Source organism: Thunnus albacares, chromosome 1, assembly GCF_914725855.1.
Source record: "Thunnus albacares chromosome 1, fThuAlb1.1, whole genome shotgun sequence".
NCBI lineage: Eukaryota > Metazoa > Chordata > Actinopteri > Scombriformes > Scombridae > Thunnus > Thunnus albacares.
Genome location: NC_058106.1, coordinates 29691281 through 29708925, shown reverse-complemented (window position 1 = coordinate 29708925; position 17645 = coordinate 29691281). Strand labels below are relative to the sequence as shown.

The 17645-nt window shown below is 38.2% G+C and overlaps 2 protein-coding genes across 3 annotated transcripts; both read left to right on the top strand.

Moving 5' to 3' along the window:
• The first annotated feature begins 282 nt into the window (after positions 1 to 282).
• Positions 283 to 5596, top strand: slc39a1 (solute carrier family 39 member 1). Its single transcript, XM_044354202.1, has 4 exons — positions 283 to 564; positions 1839 to 1969; positions 2385 to 2699; positions 4354 to 5596. Exons 1-4 carry the CDS (start codon positions 450 to 452, stop codon positions 4705 to 4707), a joined length of 915 nt encoding a protein of 304 aa, XP_044210137.1. The 5' UTR covers positions 283 to 449; the 3' UTR covers positions 4708 to 5596.
• A 6313-nt stretch (positions 5597 to 11909) lies between these two features.
• Positions 11910 to 17026, top strand: rlbp1a (retinaldehyde binding protein 1a). Of its 2 annotated transcripts, none has more exons than XM_044354182.1 (8): positions 11910 to 12053; positions 12955 to 12995; positions 13496 to 13624; positions 13760 to 13964; positions 15318 to 15496; positions 15639 to 15797; positions 15906 to 16016; positions 16157 to 17026. In XM_044354182.1, the coding sequence occupies exons 2-8, from the start codon at positions 12987 to 12989 to the stop codon at positions 16301 to 16303; spliced, it is 939 nt and encodes a 312-aa protein (XP_044210117.1). In that variant the 5' UTR covers positions 11910 to 12053; positions 12955 to 12986; the 3' UTR covers positions 16304 to 17026. The 2 variants fall into 2 exon arrangements, with proteins under 2 accessions (XP_044210117.1, XP_044210125.1); XM_044354190.1 differs by lacking the exon at positions 11910 to 12053 and adding an exon at positions 12100 to 12237.
• Positions 17027 to 17645: the final 619 nt, after the last annotated feature.

The following is a 17645-nucleotide window of genomic DNA, read 5'->3' as shown; positions in this document are numbered from 1 at the left end:
GCTGTACGAAATGCTGTATATAAAACTAGTTTTATTATATTATATAGTAAAATCTGGCGGCACAGCAGCCCAGACAAACTGTTCCTGAGGATGGTGCTATTGCAGTGATTATTATTAAGGGTATGAAAAAAGGAAATAATGAAATAATAAATGCTGACCACCAAGTTTCTGCAGCACAGGCTACTTTTTAAGTATTGTAGTGGATAGGTATGACTGCACGGGGGCGCCCTTCCTCATGTTTTGCGATTTTCGAAAAGCTATGTTGGACCCTTCTCAGCCGCCGTAGCCTGTACCTCGGGACTACAACCTAAATAACAACATTATGGTCACTGCTGCTAGTCGCAGTTCATGACTGAAACTTATCGTCGAGCGAGCTTCGGCTTGCTTCAAAGCTAATCTGATGATAGTATAGTTTGGTTTTCTTTTAAACGGACACTTCACAGCTCAAAATGGATTACCTGCTCCAGGTGAAAATAGGCGCTCTGTTCGGTTTATTGTTCTTAACTCTTCTTTTTGGATTTATCCCTGCTCGAGTCAAATGGTTCAGCCAAACAAACGGGACAGGTGGGTAAATGTTAGCCTAAAATAAACGTTAAGCAGTGGTGTTCATTTATAGCAGGCTGTATCAATGTCTTATTGTATCTTTTAAAGAAGATGTGGGACGTGAACATAACCTCAAATCTCAGAAAACAATTCGGAATATGTCGAACAAGAGTAAAGACTTTATATTGATTGGGTCACTTGTTGGTTTATTACATCGATACCGAATTAAAGAAGAAGAGTCAACGCTTAATTTGCAGTTTTCATTTTTGTTCTACAGTGGTTTACTGTTTGCAGATAAGCAGGCAAACGCTAAATTGCCAAAACTTTAAATGTAGTTTGGTCTTACGGCCCCATCAATCACGAGCGGATCAGGGGCTGTAGGTTGTAACTTAAAGGCAGTAGTCGTCTGTCTTAGGGGAATCATTTTAGCTGTAGACAGGAGTTGTGGGACTTAACTGCTATTGATCTTATCAGCTGTGATTTAGAAACCATCAACAATGTGTTGACATTTGGTGAGATTACAAAGTGCTAATAAAGTGATAAATAATAAGGCGGATAAGCTAGAGCCATTGATCATAACAAATTACCACTTGAAAATGATTTACTGTTGTATTTTCATAAAACATCTACACATAAGCCATAGGCCTACGTATTGGTCTGACAGGGTTCACTAATTCTTGCACCATTACATTGTAACTGTCATATGATTTACCCTAAAGGAATGTATAGGTCATTACTGCCATTAATAAATCCGCCTCTCAACTCTGGGCTCGAGTCACCTGATAAGGATGAAGCCGAAGCCTGAAGCCTTCTTACAACATGGTCACATTTTATTTCATGTATAGCACAGGCAAACCAACACGGTCAGGGTGATGAACCTTTTCTATCCTGAAATGGAAGTGAAAGTATCTTTTCTCTCCATAATGTTTCAGTGCAGTCAACTTTAGTAGTCTGCTGAGTCATTTCAATCTCAGTGCTTAAAATGCTGATGTGTCACATGATCTCCCCTCAATTAATCTGACATCACTTCACTTCACCTTTTGGCCAACTAATGATTTATTTACCAAGTTAGAAAATGTAAAATGAACCCATTAATGAATTTAAATAGAGAATTAGGATTCACTATCATACTTTTTTAGAAGAAATTCACAAAGTCAGAGTCAGACATACTGTAGCTGAGCCTGAAATGGGAAAACATGCCTTGTTTGCATTTAATAGCCTTTTGTCTGCAATACAGTTATCAGTGTGTTAGTTCATCTTACAACAAAAGACATGTTTATTCTTTACGTTTTCAGAAACCCACCGCACAGTCTTGAGTCTGATCAGCTGTTTCGCCGGAGGGGTGTTCTTGGCAGCATGTCTGCTCGACATCATTCCAGATTATCTGTCGGACATGAACGCCGAGCTGGATGCTCGGAAGATGGAGGTAAGTCCAGATCTGGACTGATCCGGACAAGCTTGGGGTCTGAAAAGGACCTCAAAAATACTACATACATTAGAGCTGCAGTGATTTAATTGATTAGTCAGACGACAGAAAATTAATTGGCAACTATTTTTATATTCAATTAATAGTTTTTCCAAGCAAACATGCCAAACATTTGATAGTTCACGCTTCTCTAATGTGAGGATTTGCTGCTTTTGTTTCTCTTAAATTATAGTAAGCTGAATATTTTGGGGTTTTTTGCTCTTACTATATCTAGGATTACTAATCTGATCAGTCCAATTCTGGATGACTGAGAGCTTTTATAGAGATACTGTGTTGAAATGTGGTTAAAATCTCTCTTGACTTCACCAGACTGAACCTGCAATCTGGTTAATCTCTATATGTCGGTCTCACACAGATCAGCTTCCCCCTTCCAGAGTTCATCATGGCTTCCGGCTTCTTCATGGTCCTCATCTTGGAGAAGATTATCCTGAACTGTCGGGAGATGGGAGGAGCTCAGGAGGAGAGGGCACCCCTGATACACGACAACAGAAACGGGCACAGCCACGGGCATGGATCAGCCACGAGCTCTGATCTGGAGAGCAGCGGCCACCATGTCCATGTTGACTTTCAGGCCCACTCCCCCTTTCGTTCCTTCATGCTCTTCCTCTCTCTCTCGCTCCACTCTGTCTTTGAGGGTCTTGCCATAGGCCTACAGAGCACTGACTCAAAGGTAAGAAGAGAGAAAGTACTCAACCTGATGTTAAATCTGCTCAAGGTTCCAGAGAATATATGGTGCTTATCGACTTCTCCTCTTATCTTTTTCTTTTTTTGTTTTCCCACACTTTTATCTAACTCCACCTCTCTGGTTCTTCATGCATGGGGAACATGTCCTGCCCTTTGGGAATAGAAAAGTGATGCACAAACAAAGTTGGAATCATGTTCAGAGGGTTTCACTTTGTGGCTTCAGGCGCTTTGGCAGTAAAGGAATCTCACTGTCATGAGAATCAAATCTGTGTTGTAAAGTCACAAGACCCTCTGTAAGCAGTTTCAACATACTATCAGCGTTGCCTCGGGTCATTTCATCTTCATGTTATATAGTTTGTTTTGTGTGTACAGCTGTTTTTTATCATGGACAATTCCTTCATTATGTAGAAAAAATATGTTTAGAAAACATATATAAAAGCTTCATTCATTGATGTAAATCCCATGGTATAGTTTAAACATTATCTTAATATCAGCTGAGAGTCTTGTTTTTGCTGACCTGCATTGGTTGAAATTCTTACTTTGCTTCAGTGATGTGTATATGATTATTAGGTGTGGTTATAGGTGCAACAGAGCACAAATCAAATCAGATGAGGTACAACGAACAAGATTTTATGGTTGGTGTTAAATCAAGCATCAACTTGTGAGTTGACGTTAACTAAGTTATTTTGATTATCTTAATTAATCAGTAACCGGCTTAAAGTGGGAAATATGAATAAGATCATCATCAGGATGTATCATGAAAATGTCTTGAGAAACTATTTAGAAATAACATAAGACAGAAATGGATGTCTACCTTTTCCCTGACAAATCAAGATACTGAGATATTATTTCATGGTGTATAACTTATATCGCTCAACCCTGTTATCAGAATCAGACAGTGGTGGGAGAAATACTGAGACTTTTTACTTGAGTAAAAGTAGCAATATCACAATATAAAAAGTCTCCTTTACAAGTAAAAGTCTTGCATTGAAAATCTTAAGTAAAAGTATTAGTTGAAAATTTTACTTGAAGTACCAAAAGTAAAATTACTCATTATGCAAAATGGCCCTGCTCAGTTTTATTTTTTATTATATACACAGATATACAGTGCCATGTTTTGTTGTTTGACCACCTGGAATCAAAGATTTAGACCCCTTAATGTCAAAGTGAAAACAGATCTTGACAAAGGGGTCTAAATTAATTACAAATATAAAATACATAATCGTCTGCCAAATGAAATTGTAACATAATCTGTTTTACTAGGAAATCTAGATTTGAAAAGTAAATGTAGTGGAGTGGAAGTGTAAAGTAGCATAAAATGGAAATGTTAAGTAAAGTGCAAGTACCTCAAAACTTAATTAATTACTATTACTAATTATTACTAATTATTACTTAATTACAGTACTTGAGTAAATGTACTTTGTTACAACTAAATGACTAACGGAGTATCTACACAAAGATTATATTATTAATGGACAGTCTATTATCAGTGGTTATGGACGGGTTGGTATGATGTTGAACAAGGAATGCAAGAGAGAGAAAGCTGAATCATCTGTGCAGACTTTCTTGATAAATTATTAAGGAAAGCTGTTATATTCAATATAAATAACCATAAAAACCTGTTTTCTTGTTTTCTTCAGGTTTTAGAGATCTGCATTGCTATACTCGTCCACAAGAGCATCATCGTGTTCAGCCTGTCAGTGAAGCTTGTCCAGAGTGCAGTTCGTCCTATGTGGGTGGCTGCTTACATCGGCGTGTTCGCCATGATGTCACCTTTAGGTATCGGCATTGGCATCGGTGTGATGGAGGCCCAGCTAGCAGCTGGAGCCCTAATCCAGGCCGTCCTAGAGGGGCTCGCTGCAGGCACGTTTGTTTACATCACCTTCCTGGAGATCCTCCCACATGAGCTCAACTCCCCCGGAAAGCAGCTTCCCAAGGTGCTCTTCATCCTGCTGGGCTTCAGCATCATGGCAGGCCTCACATTTCTGGGCTGACACTAAGACCAGCCCTCATATGAGCTGGTCTATCTGTCAGCATGTGACCTGAGCACTTTGTGCCATCTACTGCAACTTCCACATGTTTGTGGGTGACTTTTGTACATAAAGACAAACTGTTCTCATTGTAAAAGGAGACAGTTTATTGCCACACTGTTACATCCAGCTCTGGAGATTGTAATGTCAAAGGGAGCATGATGACAGCAGCTGGTTTTTATTTCTTTTAATATACTTATTTTTAGAAATCATAATTGAGGAAACCCATTTCTCAATATAATTTCTTTTAAAGAGGATTTTATGTGAAGAGGAACCACTTAATGATAAGTTGTGAATGACTGAGAGAGGAATAGGGGAAATATCCCTTCATTTATCATCGGCCTTGTTTTGAAACGTGCTTTGGACCCGCAAACACAATCTCTGTGTCTGACCTTTGACACGGTTTAGGAAACCACTGGAAACAAAGGGCCTTAACTGTGTATATATGATACCGTGTAATTAATTCAATCATGTCCGTTTATCAGCACCTCCAGATATTTCATGTTTACATTTGATTTCTGACAAATTCAAAGGGGAAGTTTGACAGTTTGTTGTTCCCAAAAAGCACTGCTTGTGCCTTCACTTTTGTGGAAGTATTTCATTCGGTACTGTGTGTTCTTTAGTACACACTCAGCTGGATGGATGGTCTTCATATATTATTGTTAATAGCATTTCTACCGATACAGACCTCTTTCATAAATTCTGGGATTTTAGTGCAGTGCATTTTAGATGTAGTTTCAAAAATTTACCGCTCATTACAAACCGCATAATGCACCATTTATTATGTTTGTTCAGTATAAATGTAAACTGACTCCCTGATGCCTTAAGAAGTTTTATGCCAAAAAAAGGGGGGGGGAAAGAATAGCTGTCAAGAAAAAAGAAGATTTCTTTTTTTTTTATACTGTTTGCACTTTTCCAATAAAGAATCAGTGATTACTGTATCTCCACACTTGAGCGAGGCTAAAACGTAACGGGCTGTTAACAACCCACTATTCTAACAAGCTGATTGCTGTTATTTACAGTACATTAACCTTTGGTCTAGTTTAGTCCACTCTGCCACTTTATGTCTTATTAAAACATGATTTCCATGTTGATTCCTTTTCTCTATTTTAAGTGTGGACAAATACAGAGGCGTTAAATATCAGCACACCATCTCAGACGAACTATCTGCTTCATATAAAGATAAAGAAGTGCAGTTTAAAGAAGAGACACTAAATCTGCAAACTGACACGTTACGGTATTTTACTACTTGCGGTACAGAACAGTTCAATGCACCTAAAACTACAGTATAAGCTGAGGGACAAAGCTGTATTCATGGTTCACACATGTGAAGCGGCTTTAATAGAGTGAGTCCATAAACAGGCTTTAAAGATCATTTGGTCTGTTTAAGTAGGAAAAACAGTACTTTTTCAAACATGTCTCAGAAATATCCAGAACATTTGTGCGTTGAGCTTGTATGTGCAGTCAAAGTCAACCAATGTTAAAGTCTGTGTATGTAATTATAGAGTTAAACTGTCCCTGTTTAGTCACAATTCCTGTTTTGGTCTTTTAGTCTTGTGATGATCAGAATGTTTCCTGAGTAGCAGGAAGTTGGGCTGTGGGTGTTGGTTGTCATGATAAAGACAAGCAGATGTCAGCAAAAAGAAAAAAAGTGTCAATGCCAGTTCAAATGTGGTTTTCAAGCAGTTGTGCACATTATGAACCTTTTTTGTCATTAAAGATCATCTGACCAAAATGAAACTGTTTCCACCCCAAAAAAATGACTGCTTTCACTTCAGTGTTGTTCATTTTCTATTTGTCACAATATCATTTGTTTCTAAGACATGAAAAAGTTGTATTTAACTACATTTTATTACAATTATTAATAGTGTCTCATAGCATAGACAAGTGCACTAAAGTTTTGTCAAGTATATATTAAGTAGTGGCGGGTGAATCGTAACATAAAGTATCAATACTACAGATACTAAGACATGTTTAGAGTATTAATAATAGCGTCAATATGATCAATGTAAAAGAATGTATTCATCTCACATTCACACAAACATTTTTTTGATAGTGACCATGAAAAACATATGTTTTAACGTCAATCTGATTAAGTGAACAGTAAATAGTAAGAAATGCTTCATGTTTGCAAAGTTAATTAGGTAATTAAACATATTTATTGTTTAATTGCCTTTTGTTTTACTTTTAGTAGCCTTTTAATCAGGAATTCATCTCATAAACCGTTACACACCACTATCCCCTGCATGATAGTACGTGATAATAATAATGATTTAAAAAAATTGATTAATAAAAAAGTAACAGTAATTGAGTGATTCTGATATTCTGGTATTACTTAATATCGATCAGAACCAATTTTTTTGTGATCACCAGCCCCTGATTTTAAGCCATAATAATAATAATTGTACATTGATTATACATTAAGATTAGAAAGTCAGAAACAGAACAATATAAATACATTAATTATTAGTGCACTGTATTAGATTATTTGTTGTTGTTTATGAGGTTGGTGTGTAATCACTGGGGATAAAATGTGCTGTCATCCTCCTTTGTTAAAACATATTGGTGATGCCTGTGTGTTGGTTCCGATGAGCCTGTTGATAGTAAAGCAAACGGCATCATTACGAACTATTTAACATATTTCAATCTCTCTTCTTCAACTCTAATTCTAATCCAAAGAAAGCCATTTAAATACAGTAGAAACGGGCACTGAATGATTCCTTATAGGTGTCTTCACTGATGTGTTGTTGAGGATTTGATGCCGTTTGGTCGATGTGACAGCAGATAACTGGCACCACTAGGTGGGAGTGTTGATCCTTTGGTTGAGAGCCTGATTTTATTCTGATCTTCTGCTCAATTAAGGACAAAATTTCATAGAAGCAGGATTATAAAATTATTCAGATAATGCAGATAATTGTGACATGCTGTGGTACTGTTTAGAGTCAGTTAAAGAAGACTGGAATATAGATTTTAGGACTTTTCTTGACACATGTTTAAGATTAATAATAAGACTATTTTGTATTTTAATTTTTTAAATAGCTTTTTGGACACCTCACTTGATTTGCATGGTAAGGTATTCTTGTGATTTTAAATCTCCGTCAGACTTTGTAAGGAACAGTGTTTAAGATTTGTAGATATTTTCAAGTGAAGTCATTTTTTATTTATATCAATATCACAAGTCACAAATTTGCAGCTTGCAGCATCCTCAATGCGTAGCCTCTCAATTTGAATAAGAAAAAAACTCTTTAATGGGGAAAAAATGGGTTCTGTTCTAACCCTAAAACATATATCATCTTAAGGATTTTAGACCATTTATAATTATGAAAGTGTATTTTCACTTCAGATCCTTTACTTGAGTAAAAGTACAAATAAAACAATCTAAAAAACGAAAGACCTGCAATCAAAATGAAAGTATTATCAGCTAAATATACGTAAATATCAAAAGTAAAAGTTCTCTGCAGAATTCCACAGGAAAATGGTCCTTAACTGGCATATCATCATATTTATCACTCGTTGAGACTAATGCATCAATGTGTAAGTACCATTTTACTGTTGTACTTTTCAGTAGTTCAGTCCAGTGGTGTCCAGCATAGGGGTCTGGCACATCCAGACGGTCACAAGATAAATCTTAGGGGTCATGAGATGATTCATCGGGTAAGAAAGAAGAAAAAGTTACAAAGCTACATAAATCTGGATTCATTTTTGGGACTTTGGGCTGAATCTTTGCTTTTTTATATATTTGAGAGTTTTTAGAGAGAACTGCAGACAACTTATAGACTTCTGAAACTAAACACTGATTTTTTTGTAAGGGGTCACAAGCCAAAATGGTAGGAAACAACTGGTTAAAAAACATATTATACATGTTTTTAATGTAAAATCTTGAAAGTAACCAGTAACTATAGTTGTAGGATAAATGTAGAGGAGTAGAATTATAAGTAGTATAAAATGGAAATACTCAAGTAAAGTACAAATACCTCAAAATTGTGCTTAAACTGGCCTCCCTTCATTGGCTTCCAGTAAAACACAGAATTGGCTTTAAAATCTTACTAATTACATACAAGGCCTTGCACGGCCTTGTCCCTGCATATCGAGCTGAGTTACTGAGCCTCTAGTCTAGCTGTTGGCTGCTCCGATCATCTGATCGAGGCCTTTTATCTGTTCCCCGTTGCTATTTTACATCCAGAGGTGACCGTGTTCTTACGGTTGTTGTTCCTAAACTTTGGAACAGCCTTCCTCATTTCATCAGATCTGCTGAATCTGTGGTTTTGTTTTAAGCAGCTGCTGAAAACTCATTTCTGTAGGTTCACCTTCTTATAAATACTCTCTGTTCTCCTTTAGTTTTGATTATCATGTGCTTATATCTAGTATCAGACATACGTGTATGTATGTATGTATGTACTGTATGTGTGTATGTATGTACTGTATGTGTGTATATATGTATGTATACTTTTATTTGTATGTGCGTATTTTATCGTATATGTGAAGCACTTTGTAACTGTGTTTTAAAAAGTGCTATATAAATAAAGTTATTATTATTATTATTAAATACAGTACTTAAGTAAATACACTTAGTTACTTTCCATCACTTCATTCAAGCAAACATCAGAACAGTCTGATTCATAATGTGGAGCAAACTATTCTCTGTGTATTATGTATTCATGCAGGCCTTTTTGTTGGCTCACAGAGTGACATAACATCAAAGAACTGAACTGAATACCAGAGACAAAAACACTCGTATAGCCATGCCTGATGTGATACATGGAGGCATTGTTAACCCCTGTTTGTCTCTGCGAGCGAATGGGAGGTTATTCATGAGCATCCACTAATGAGAGGTCCTCATGGAAGAACAATAGCCGAGTACAGTAAAGTTTGCCAGTTCTTGATGACAGAGGCCTCAGTGTGCGGAGGAGGGAGACGGAGCGGAGCATCGAGCTCCAGTGTGAGATGGACGCTTCCTCTGTTCACCCACAGCTCATTAACCTCCTCTATCAGCTCAGTTATGGCACTCAACTGTATTCACCTCTTTTTCTCTCAGACATGATGCAGATTATGTCCTGTAAGCGTACACGAGGTCTTTATTGTTAGGGTTCACAAATGTCAAGAGGGAAGAGAAACATGTGCAAACCGAGGTTGATCATTTAAAACGTACATAAATTACATAAACAACAATAAAAAACTATTTCATGAATGCACAATTCAGTTCAGGTCTTTTGTATTAAACCTAAACTAATCCAAAGTAAAAATATAGGTAGGTAAAGGCAAAGTGTAAGACATATTAAAGGTGAGTAGTACAATGCAGAAGATGTGACTGAACAAAACTGAGTGCAGCTTTACTGCAGCACAGCGGTTGCATTGAGCTAAATGCTAAAATCAACATGTTAACATGCTCACAATGACAAAGCTAGCATGCTGATGTTTGGCAGTATAGCACGTCAGCATGTTACTGTAACATTTTTGCAGCAGCACTAAACACAAAATACAGCTGAACAAATAGAAATTTGACCTGATGATGGTGTTACAGGAAAGGTCAGGGGAGGTCAGGGAGTTATTACAGTTCATCCTGATGGAGACATGAATGTGAATTTCACTGCAAGCCATCCAGTAGTTGTTGAGATATTTCACTCAAAGCCACAAATGTCAACTTTGTGGTATTAAGGAAAAGTCAGAGGATCACCAAAACTTAATTTGTCTGTATAAAACTGTGTCAATATATCAAGTAGATGTTGAGATATTTCACTGGATAAATGAAAACTTTGACTAGTGGTTCAAGAGGTGGTTCATTGTCTGGAGATCATGAAAGTTTGTATCGAATTTCACGGCAATTCATCCGATATTTGCTGAGAAATTTCAGCATGAACCAAAGCGGTGAATCAACCAGCGATTATCATCCGCTGCAAGTGAAACAAAAATGAGATCAAGATTTCTCACCACTGAAAGCAACAAATATGGAACGAAGATGTAAATAAATACAGTACCAGTCAAAAGTTTGGACACACTTTCCTATTCACTTGAATGAGAAAGTGTGTCCAAACTTTTGACCGGTACTGTACATAAACTATCATCAAACTAAAGAAAAAAGAGAGTAAACATGATTTGATTTTCAATTAGTTCATAAATAGCACAAGAGAGGATCATTTGATTTAGCACAAAGTTGTCTGATGTTGTGTAATCATGGATAAATAATCCATAAGGATTTCAAAGAATGCACAGAGAGGAATGTGTAATGTGAGGGTTTCTACACAGGTGGTCGTCTCTCTCATATGACACCTCCACAGGCACGGGACCATCGAGCTCAAATCCCACCTTTCATGTCGTAAGTGCCGCCTTAACATTCAGTCTGAATGGGTGACAGCCAGGAGTCAAACTATCAGAGACAGAAATGAGAAAACGATCTGCAAAATTCTCCAAAGTCACATGATATGATGTGTTGTTTCAAAAGTGAAACAGGAATGAATGAAAAACATTTTAAAAAATCACATAAAAACTTTTTGGGTTATTTTGGAGATGTGGTTGTGTAGCTTTCAAATAAAATGATGTATGATGAAAATAAAATTAAAATACTGATATTTGGTGTAGTTTTGTCTCTGTGTTTGTGTAATTGACTGTTTAGTTCTCTGTTTTGTTGTTGCACTTTAATAATGTAAACACTTTTTAGCAGTGGAGTTCTTGTTCACTATGAGTTTGAAGTACGGTGGCCCTGACAGATAAAATACAAAAACAAAATAGTTTCCGTTCTCTAAATTATTGTGTTTTCTTGTTTTGTTTTGTTCTGTGAATTTGTTTTCCCCAATGTTTTTTCAGTTTGGTTGTTTTGTTCTATGATGTGTTTATGTGATTTTGGGAAATATTTTATAAATTTGTGGGGTTTTTTTAATGTTGGGTTTTCAAAAATGTTTTCTGTTCTGGTATTTGAGATTTGGTGCTTTCTACAATGTCATTATGTTTTCTGTTTAATTAATTAGTTGTCTCAAATTTTTTTGTTGTCACTTTGGTTGTTGTGTTTGCTCAATTTTTAAATGTGTTTTGCAAAATGTTGATGTGTTTTCTTTCATCCAATGCTGTTGTGTTTTGCCCCTCAGGGCTACCGTACTACCAGAGTGACTAGTCCAGACCAGTACACCTCTCATCTTCCATCCCAGCTCCTCCTTCACTTCACAGTTTGCATTATGTAGATTAGCCACTCATTGTAATCCACTGTGTCATTTTAATCCTACTTTAAGTGACGTTTTCAGTAACTCCTCCCCTCCTGGTCCTCTCTCCTCCTGTTGTCTTTGCCACTCTCTGTAGCTCTCTCATCCCGTCTGCTTAAGGTAAGGCTGCTCTGCTCTTTGGTTAAATTGAACCTCTAGTAGTGGACAGTATCAAGATGAACAGATCAGGAAGTTAAGATATTGGAACTGTTTAATATGATGATTAAAAGTCATCAATAAAACAAAACAGGTGTGATAAGCAACACTTGGAGGACAGATAACCGATGAAGGAATGCGTCTTAAAGTAAATTCAGTGGCCATGCATCACATGTTTTGTTCATTGCACTGTTTGATGTTGTGTATTTGACTTAACTTACGCTGAATAGTAAAACGTAGGGTAGTTTTCACATGTAATTTGGTTAATCTTACACTCTAAGTGGTGAAATATCACCTCAGATATATTTTTCCTGCCAAGAATAACCATAAAGGTATTTCAGATTTTTCTTGTGTGATTTCTATTTGTTTTATATCTATTGTGTCCTTTCAACTGAGAATCATAAAAAAAACAGGTGTATGAGAGGTTTATTGCCAGAGGAGAGAAGCTACAGGGCATCTGTGTCATAATTCTTGACTAAATTACTTTAAAGCAACATTAATTAACATGAATATTTGGTTTTATGCTAAATTAACAATATTTGGCCAGATATGTCGCTATATATACTGGGAATGAGACTGCCTGTTCAGCAACATTTCAAACTCTCCATGTTTTTAGATGGCAGTTAGTTTGGATCCTTCAGTGTGAGTCTTCAGTAAAGAAACCACTCTCCATTTTCAACATTTGGACATCACATAGCCAAAAGGTTTTTTTTATTATGTAGATTAGGTAATATGCAAATAACAGGAGTGATTTATGACCTCGGTGTCTGGACCACTCTGAAAGAAAGTGTGCAGGCTCGACTCTCTTAAAACAACGGTTTGATGTGTTCACATTCTGCTTTTGCCAACTCTTCTTTCTCCACAGTGTTAGTGAAGCTGCTGTGAGACGCTGCAACCATGGCTGCTGTAAGTTTAATTACTTTGCAACTATTCAAGAGAGACTTTGTCACTTTGTCTCTGTTTACCCCATTGCTTGTCAGTGTCTGGCCCCGGTTCATTGGTTAAGTGCCTTTGGCCTGGGTTAAGAGCATCAGCTCTTGGAGGTTTGACTGTCAGTGCATGATGCTGCTTAATGCTGTTGTTGTGCCAGTAGATGCAGGCACTGGGATGGACCCTTAAGCTGTTTTTAAGAAGTGGCTTTAGAGGCCCTATAATCATGTGAAGCAGATTAACCAGCCGTTCACTGGTGTGCATCGTTTTGGGTCTGCTCCGGCTCAGGTGCATGTTTGTCTGTGTGAGAATTTGTTATAAATACTCAATGAGCTGCTGTTGAAGTATTCATGCAGTAAATAGCGGCACAGTGCAGCTGATGAGGGTGAAAACGGTGACGTCAAAGACAAGACAAAAACAAAGGAGAAGTTAAACCAAATCTTTTTGTAAACCTTTACACCTTCATCTTTATGCAGACTGGATCTTTCCGTATGGTGTCAGATGAGGAGCAGGCCATGAGGTCCAAGCTGGAGCATTTGACAGTGAAGGATCATGGGCCGGTGTTTGGGCCTTGCCACAAACTGCCAGGCCACACTGTGCAGAAGGTAAAAATCAATAACTCAGGATGGCTGTATACACATTAATCCCCGTTTATGTCCCTGCAGACACCAACATTAGTCCTGTTCCCGTGACATTTTGGAAAAGAACATGTGCCTTTTGTGTTTTTCTTCACCCTGCAGGCGAAGGATGAGCTGAACGAGACGGATGAGAGGCGAGCGTCGTCACTGAAGGACCTGCGGGCCATGATGAAGGAGAGGGCAGCTGAGGGAGATGACCTCGCCAAACTCGTGCTAGAGCGCTTCGGGGACAAACCAGACTCTCTAATGCTGCGTTTCCTCAGAGCCCGCAAGTTTGATGTTGTCAGAGCCCACGAGCTCATGAAGGGTGAGTAGCTATAAGAAGAGATCATCTTTCAGTGATGTCTATGACAGTTCTGCTGTAGAGACAAACATATCAAAAATGAATAAAATTTTTTGCTTGTATTATTTTTGCTTCTATATGTTTTGGATTCAGACTCTGCAGACATTTTCCTTCAGTAATTGAAGGCGAGACCTCTTTTGTGCTCCTCGTTTGCATGAATCCTGCCCATCACTGAGACAGGGAGGCATGTGTTCATTAATTGGGGGCTTTGAGATGCTTCAGAGTTTCCCCTGACAAAGCCCTCCTTTGTTTCCACATGGGACAGCAAGTTTACTTATGAACTCGCAGTGTTCTGCTGGGAACTTCACAGCGCCGGTGCTGATTGTGTTGGTCTGGGAGAGAAGATTAGATTAAAAAGCAGAGCGGTTTGACACTCTGATGAGGAGACACCGACTCGCTTATTGCTTGTTTGTGTGCTTAGGATTTCTGTTCTTTTTATTTCATTTTATTTTTTTCAGTCATCTTGAAGACCAAAAATAAAGAGTGAAATACGATGACCACAAAGTTGTATGCTGATTTCCACTCTACATTCAACCCTAAACTTTGATCTAATAGTTTAAATCCTCCGCCCCCAAACCAAACATCGAGCCCAGAAATTACTCAAAATCGCTGTTAGAGAATTTACTTGGTCAGGACCAACAAAAAGGATCTCAGTTTGGATTTTTTTTTTCCTCATCTTGAAAGAGACTGTGAGAATATTTGGTCCTCACAAAGACAAAAGACACAAGAAAACACGCACAGTTATGAATGCAGAAGGAGTACTTGTTAGTGAGAGAGGGGAATGTGATGTGAATGTGAACTCATTCTGTGGGGTTAATTGCTGCTTGTGAGTTGTGAGTAAAATACTGAACACATACAGACACACACACACACACACACTGGGTTAATTGGTGCCTCGGTATGAAGAGGCGTAGAGCAGCACTGTAGATGCACTGAGACAGTGGTTTCATTGTGTTTGGCACTGAACACTCACACTGTACATGGAGGGTTTGTGAACCATTAGTGACCGATAAGAGAATACAGCAATGTGTGTGTGTGTGTGTGTGTGTGTGTGTGTGCATGCTTGTGCTTGGGTGTGTGTGTGTACAAGGTATTTCTCATGTTGTGGGGACTTGTCTCCCTTATGGGGACAAAAAAGTAAGTCCCCTAAACGTAAATCATTAATTTTAGGGTGAAGACTTGGTTTAAAGTTAAGGTTAGTTTAGGGTTATATTGAGGTTAGCGTTAGGCAAGTGATTCAGGAAAATGAATGTAAGTCATTGTAAGGTCCTCTGAAGTGATGGAAACACGACTGTGTGTGTGTGTGTGTGTGTGTAGGTTATGTGCGCTTCAGGAAGGAGTATCCTGAGCTGTTTGAGAACCTGACCCCTGAGGCGGTCCGCAGCACCATTGAGGCGGGCTACCCCGTGGTTCTGCCCAGCAGGGACAAGTATGGCCGCGTGGTTCTGCTCTTCAACATCGAGAACTGGGACCTGGAGGAGATCACCTTTGACGAGGTAGCAACCCCGATAGAGCATTTCTGCATGTCTGACATGAACGCACTGCAAGTTTGAAGAAACACGGAGCTACTTTTTTTTACAACTACTTCTTAAAAATAATGTCTTTGTGTGTGTGTGTGTGTGTGTGTGTGTGTTACAGATCTTAAGAGCGTACTGTGTGATCCTGGAGAAGTTGCTTGAGAATGAAGAGACCCAGATTAATGGCTTTGTCCTCATTGAGAACTTCAAGGGCTTCACCATGCAGCACGCCTCAGGCATTAAGCCGGCTGAGCTCAAGAAGATGGTGGACATGCTGCAGGTCAGAGGGCAAGACTCAAATCAATAACTTAGAATTTCTTGATGTAGAACTTAAGAGCTCTTAAAAGGTTTTAAAAATATTTTTACTGTTTTGTGTGTTTTTCTGCAGGACTCCTTCCCTGCACGTTTCAAGGCGGTCCACGTTACTCACCAGCCCTGGTACTTCACCACTACATACAATGTGGTCAAGCCCTTCATGAAGAGCAAGCTACTGGAGAGGGTATGGACGGAGGACGCACATGAAATTTGTTCAAAATAAGAAACATATAGAAAATCACCATCCGCCTTTGTTTTTCTGACAGTTTTTTTCAAAGTTACATTAGTAAATTTCCTCTGAATGCTGCTCATAACTTTCCTCAGGTCTTCGTTCACGGTGACGAGCTGGACAACTACATCAAGGAGTTCGATGCGGACATCCTGCCGGCAGACTTTGATGGGAAGGCGTCTGTAGCTGACTGCCAGGCCATTGCCACCAAGCTTTTTGGCTCTGAAGACACTGCTCTCTGAAAGAAAGAGTCCTTTTACACCAAGAGCTATAGTGTCCTTCGCCCTAGATGCTTCTTTTGTGATCAGATCAGATATGTGGTCTATTTTGAAGCTAGGTTGACATTTTTATTATATTCAGGCAGTTCCTATGAGCAAAAAGAAGTATCTAGAGTTAGGAGCAGAGGATGGTTTGCAAATGAGTAATATATGGTGATATAAATGGGAAAGAAAATGGATGTTTAGACATTACAGAAAGAATGATTGATGGTTTATGTTGGGGATTTTACAGCACTGATATTCCTTGTTACCGTACGAGTTGGTAATGTGATGTTGTAGCTCACAACCAGAATAAGGTCTGAGTTTGGTTTGGTGTCATTTGCCTTAAAAAAATGAATTTCACAACATGCAGAGCAGCCTTGTGCCTACAATCCCGTCAGATGAATGAGTACAGAAACCGCAGTAGTTCAGATCCTGTATATTACAGTGTCGAGGGTGAAGTTTAGAATGATATGAAGAGGGAAAATTGATCACGGATAAGCCTGCATTATATTAATGTTTTAGGAGCAGGGGCCTCCTAATGCAGTGCCATCAAAATACGTCTTGCTTCTCAAAAGCCTTGTGTCAAGTCCTTCAAGTATTAAGAGAGATGTGACACTCGATGTGATGCCTGATGTACCACAAAGGTCCGTTTTGCAATTTGCATTGGATTTCAATAAAATAGATGTTTTTCTGTCTGTAGTTTTATATGGATTGTCACTTTTATTAAGTGTCTTCATTATTTCACCTTACCTTTTACCATTAAAAGGATGGGTTCACAATTTTTCAACTCTGTATTAAAACAGTCAGTGCCCAATGAACATTGAAACAGGTTTTGTTCGCTGTAATTATTCCTCCTGTTCATACTGACCATTAGAAGATCCCCTATAAATATACTTAATGATGTGAGTGATGGGGGGGAAATGTATTTAAAAGTTTATCGAAAGATAACATGACGCTTTAGCTGTCTGAGTATGTCAAAGTGGATATTTTCCAGCTCTTTTTAGTACAAAATTCCCTCTTTGTGCCTCAACGGAGAGTGTTTTCCTGTTCAGCAGTGGGAGGATCATCAAAAAGAGGGACTTTGGCACTAAAAAGACTGTAACTTTGAAGATATTGAATTGATTTGATTTAATTTAATATAATTTGGATGGCTGAAACCTCATTTTAGCTTCAAATGAACTTTTTAATACATTTTTGCACAGATGGAGGGCTGTGGACATTGCATTATTAAGGGATCTTCTAATGGTCAGTATGAACAAGAGCAATGATTACAGCAAGAAAAAAATGTGACATTTGAAAAACTGTGAACTTGTCCTTTAACCAT